The sequence below is a fragment of the Limulus polyphemus genome, unplaced genomic scaffold, assembly GCF_000517525.1.
Source record: "Limulus polyphemus unplaced genomic scaffold, Limulus_polyphemus-2.1.2 Scaffold2577, whole genome shotgun sequence".
Classification (NCBI taxonomy): Eukaryota; Metazoa; Arthropoda; class Merostomata; order Xiphosura; family Limulidae; genus Limulus; species Limulus polyphemus.
The window spans coordinates 65040-69642 of NW_013668187.1; the positions used below are offsets into that span (position 1 = coordinate 65040).

The following is a 4603-nucleotide window of genomic DNA, read 5'->3' on the forward strand; positions in this document are numbered from 1 at the left end:
AAATATTCTCAGGTAACCAGTAATGTGTGTCTAGTTATTATTTCAAATATTGATAACTACATGCTATAGTGTAAATATCTTTGTAGACCACATGCTATAGTGTAAAAATCTTTGTAGACTGCATGCTATAGTGTAAATATCTTTGTAGACTGCATGCTATAGTGTAAATATCTTTGTAGACTGCACGCTATAATGTAAATATCTTTGTAGACCGCACACTATAATGTAAATATCTTTGTAGACTGCACGCTATAGTGTAAATATCTTTGTAGACCACATGCTATAGTGTAAATATCTTTGTAGACCGCACACTATAATGTAAATATCTTTGTAGACTGCACGCTATAGTGTAAATATCTTTGTAGACTGCACCCTATAGTGTAAATATCTTTGTAGACTGCACACTATAGTGTAAATATCTTTGTCGACAGCACACTACAGACTGCACGCTATAGTGTAAATATCTTTGTAGACCGCACCCTATAGTGTAAATATCTTTGTAGACTGCACCCTATAGTGTAAATATTTTTGTAGACCACACACTATAATAGCACCCTTATAGTTTCTCCTTGAATAATTTTTTTAAAATTACAAAAAAAATAATGTTATTCACTGAAACTAACCTTTTCATATTTCTTACGTAAGAGAGTGAGATCTCTTTCTATCTTGGTCTGTACTTTCTGAACTAATTTTGATTCCTTTATTTTTTCAATGGTTTCTGCACTGATGTTGGCTTCTGCTGATTCTGTGGGAAGTTTATCCAATGAAACAAGCAACTTTTCTCTGCTCTTTCTTACAAAACTACAGATATCAATGTTTGTTACATATTTATTCCATTTTTAAACTTAAAGCTACAAAATAAACACCTACGAATAGTGACAATTGATAATAATCAAATTCGAGTTTCTGAAGTTTTAAAAATGACTTCTAATAAAATATTACTATTAAATTACTACTAATATGTGTTGTTATACATTCTCATCTAGACAACCACATATTATAAAGCTTCAGCCTAGCAACAAGTAAATGTTAATCCAAAGGTTACTTTGTGATTTACTTTGCAAATAGGGACCATTCTACTAATGACTGGAAACTAGCAAGTATAAGCTGTTAATAAAATTCTGGACTGTCTATGAAACTTGCTCACCCAATAAGGAAGTTGGTTTTTCTGCAGTAGCATCATCTGACAAGCTTCTGACTGATTGATTTAATCTTTCTGAAAGTTGGAAGTTTAAAATAACTTGTATATTTTATAAAAACCTACAGAAGCAGGAAAAGCAAATAAATTCATATTTTGAAGATTAACAAGATCCACTAGTTAAGAAATTTCCTGAATAATTTATGAAAGTAACGCATTTGATACACCAATTAGATTTCGAAAGGCGACAGCACTTTCAAATAGTTGATTCGAAGGTGTTCAAGATTCTTGGTCTTTTGAAACCTACTTAAACTTTTTTAGTTATCCTTTTTGGTAACTATTCCATCATGGCTGGTTTGTAACATCAGTATGTTATTACTATTAGTAGAAAATAAAAGGATACTTTAAGCTTTAAAAACAAGACATTAAAATGTTTTTAAAATATCTCTTACAATTTTAGTCAACGTTGTACAATATATTAAACCTCCAACAAAGAAAGGATGACAATAATGTCAAATATATATTTTTAAATGAATAAGATTAGCACAAACGTAAGATAGAAATAAGCTATTGTTGAACGTATATTCAAAACTACAGTTTACCAACAGTGTAAGAAATAGATGACTTACTGGTTGATATAAATATCTTATGTATATAGTATGAGAACTATACAACTTACTGTTTGATATTAATATCTTATGTACATATAGTATGAGAACTATACAACTTACTGTTTGATATTAATATCCTGAACACAAAGATTTTCCAATAGTATGATAACTACACAACTTACTGTTTACAGTATCTTGACGACTGAGAATGGGAGAAGTGTTTCCTGCAGGGCCTGGGCGCTGGATGTTTCCATTCATGGTATCATGCTTCACATTTGTGCTGCTTTCTCCACTCCTTCCAACATCAAAAGAATCATTTTTCCCAAGTACTCTTGTTCTTTCTGCATCTGGTCTTCTGGATTCCTGAGGGGATGGAGGTTTTCCTTCATCCTTTCAATAAAACAGAAAGCTAAGTCACCGTTAAGAATATCTAAAGGTAATTTGTTTTTCTATTAAAACCACTCACTATCACTGAAAAAAAAAAGACACTAACCTTAAAGCCAAAATTATATCATAATAACTATTATTTATTTTGTTCTGGTATATATTCTAATGGCTTTTAATCTATGATAAAGAAGAGGTTTTTCTCATCATTAAAATTATTAACAAAATGAATATGACCTTGTAAAATATTATTAAAGGAGAGGGGGAACAGAAATATACACTAACTACATACACATCTTTAGTAGTGAGGAAATCAGCTAGGAAGTTCAGCAAGTGGTTTTGTTAAAATCACACTTGTAAAAATTTAAACAAAGTTAACACAAATTATAAATGATCCAAAAAATATATACCTTAAGTTAATGAACACAAAACTCACCTTGACATGGCACACACAGAGCACAAAGAAAGAAGTTAACAGTGAGTTATGTATATTTTCAGAAGAATTATCTATTCTCTTTCAATGTCTTTTTTTTGTTGTTAAAATAATCCTATTGACTATTATACTCTTTACTAATAAAAATAATACAATTTTTTTCATGTGACTACAGATAAATTTGTGTTCTTGGCACAATGAAGTACATGTAACTAAGGGTTTAGATTTTTTATGTGAAACTAACAACCAACATTGAAGTACATGTGAATGATGCTTTACATTTCACTTAAAACTAAAACCCAGCAATGAAGTACATATGTACAGATCGTATTTGAAACTATCAACCAATAGTGTAGTAAATATGAATAAAAGTTTTTATCATACATTAAACTAACAACTAACAGTAAAGTATATATGAATAAAAGTTAACCATACATTAAACTAACAACCAAAAGTGAAGTATATATGAATAGATAATTAGATCTTACATGAAACTAACAACAACAGTGAAGTACATATGAATCAAGGTTTAGATTTTATGTGAAATTAATAACCAACAGTGAAGTACATATGAATCAAGGTTTATATCTGATGTGAAACTAACAACCAACAATGCCAAATTTGAACATGAATTTAAATCCATAATTAGATAGAGTATGAAAATAAGACAAAATAGTCTGAGTAGTACTTTATAAGAGATAAGAATAGAAGTTATGATGGAAAACGAAAATCATGAAAACCTTAAGTTGTTAAAAAAAGAAGAAGAAGTGTTTAGTTATGAAAAACCAATACTGAGATAAAGAAATAATTCAGTATTTAAAGAAATGATGTATGTGAATACAAGGTATTATTTTGTGTATCAAATACACAAAAACGAAAGTGAACTCACAGGTTTCATTTGAAAATTCACTGTGTTCTAGTATCTCACGATCATTCACAAGTTAACAATCATACACACACACAAGAATGGATACTTCAGAAACATAAAACTATTTAAATTGTATTTTTATTACATTATCCACACCAACAAGAAACTGACCATTTCAATGTCATCTGTCAAGGCCATCAACTGTTGGGCATGTTTTTCAACCATAGACTGGTAGGCAATAGGATTAGCTAGTGCATCAGCTAACTCTACAGGTGTAAAAAGGGAAGAAAAAATATCATGAATTCTAAAATGATGATGAATATATTACATGTATAGATTTAACTGTCACATTTAGTTTGTAGGAGGTGGAAGTTTAAGGATAAACAAAGTTTACAATGCACTGAAATAAATAAGAATGCTTGCTTCTACATTAAAACTGTTTGTTGGAAAATTCTATTATTTTGCTATTACTAGAGAAACAGCTCATCTTCAAAGACACTTAATGGCATGGTTGTCAAAAAAATGTGATAGGTGGCAAAGTGTCACCTTTAGAAATTGTGATATGTGCATATTATGCGACGTGCCTTTTAATTGGATGTTGTGTAGCACTTTGACAATATAATCTATATTGGATTTCAATTTGATTGACAACTTGAGACATATTACTGTTTACCTGAGAAGCTGTTGGCGGTCTACAAAGATATTTACACTATAGCATGTGGTCTACAAAGATATTTACACTATATCTTTGTAGACCGCATGCTATAGTGTAAATATCTTTGTAGACTGCATGTTATAGTAGCTACAATATAGGTTTATTCTGAAAAGAACGAAGTATAGTATCAAATTACTATATTACTAAGAATTAAATAAATATTTTGTTAACTTGAATCATAAGATATGACAATGAGTTTTGCATCTATACCATTCTTCTGTGTAATTTGAATAGTATTAAAATCTAGGAACTCTTGATATGGCTTTATTAAAAACAAATACTCAAGGACTATTTTAAAAAATTAATCAGTGATCCCATTATAAACAAAATATCCTGGTGGTTGAAGAAACTAAGTTGCAAAGAGGTCATTTTTCTGAATACAAACTGTTGGTATTGTTTAAATTGTTAAAAATACTTGAGAAAATTTAAGAAAGAATGGAATTACAGTGGAGTC

General features: G+C 29.7%; 1 protein-coding gene and 1 long non-coding RNA gene across 3 annotated transcripts in view; one reads left to right on the top strand and one right to left on the bottom strand.

The window, feature by feature from the left end:
* The window catches only part of LOC106467342 (1-phosphatidylinositol 4,5-bisphosphate phosphodiesterase classes I and II-like), a 106284-nt gene that overhangs the window by 22186 nt on the left and 79495 nt on the right, over positions 1-4603 (bottom strand). Inside the window, exons 21-24 of one of the 2 annotated variants that reach the window (XM_022395501.1) lie at positions 3606-3700; positions 1932-2139; positions 1148-1216; positions 624-745 (exon numbers count right to left, since the gene is read on the bottom strand). In XM_022395501.1, the coding sequence (XP_022251209.1) occupies positions 624-745; positions 1148-1216; positions 1932-2139; positions 3606-3700 (494 nt within the window). The remainder of the gene's footprint in view (positions 1-623; positions 746-1147; positions 1217-1931; positions 2140-3605; positions 3701-4603) is intronic. The other variant, XM_022395502.1, reaches the window with a different exon arrangement.
* LOC111087748 overlaps positions 1-4603 on the top strand; it is a 15000-nt gene that overhangs the window by 7827 nt on the left and 2570 nt on the right. The window lies entirely within an intron of this gene.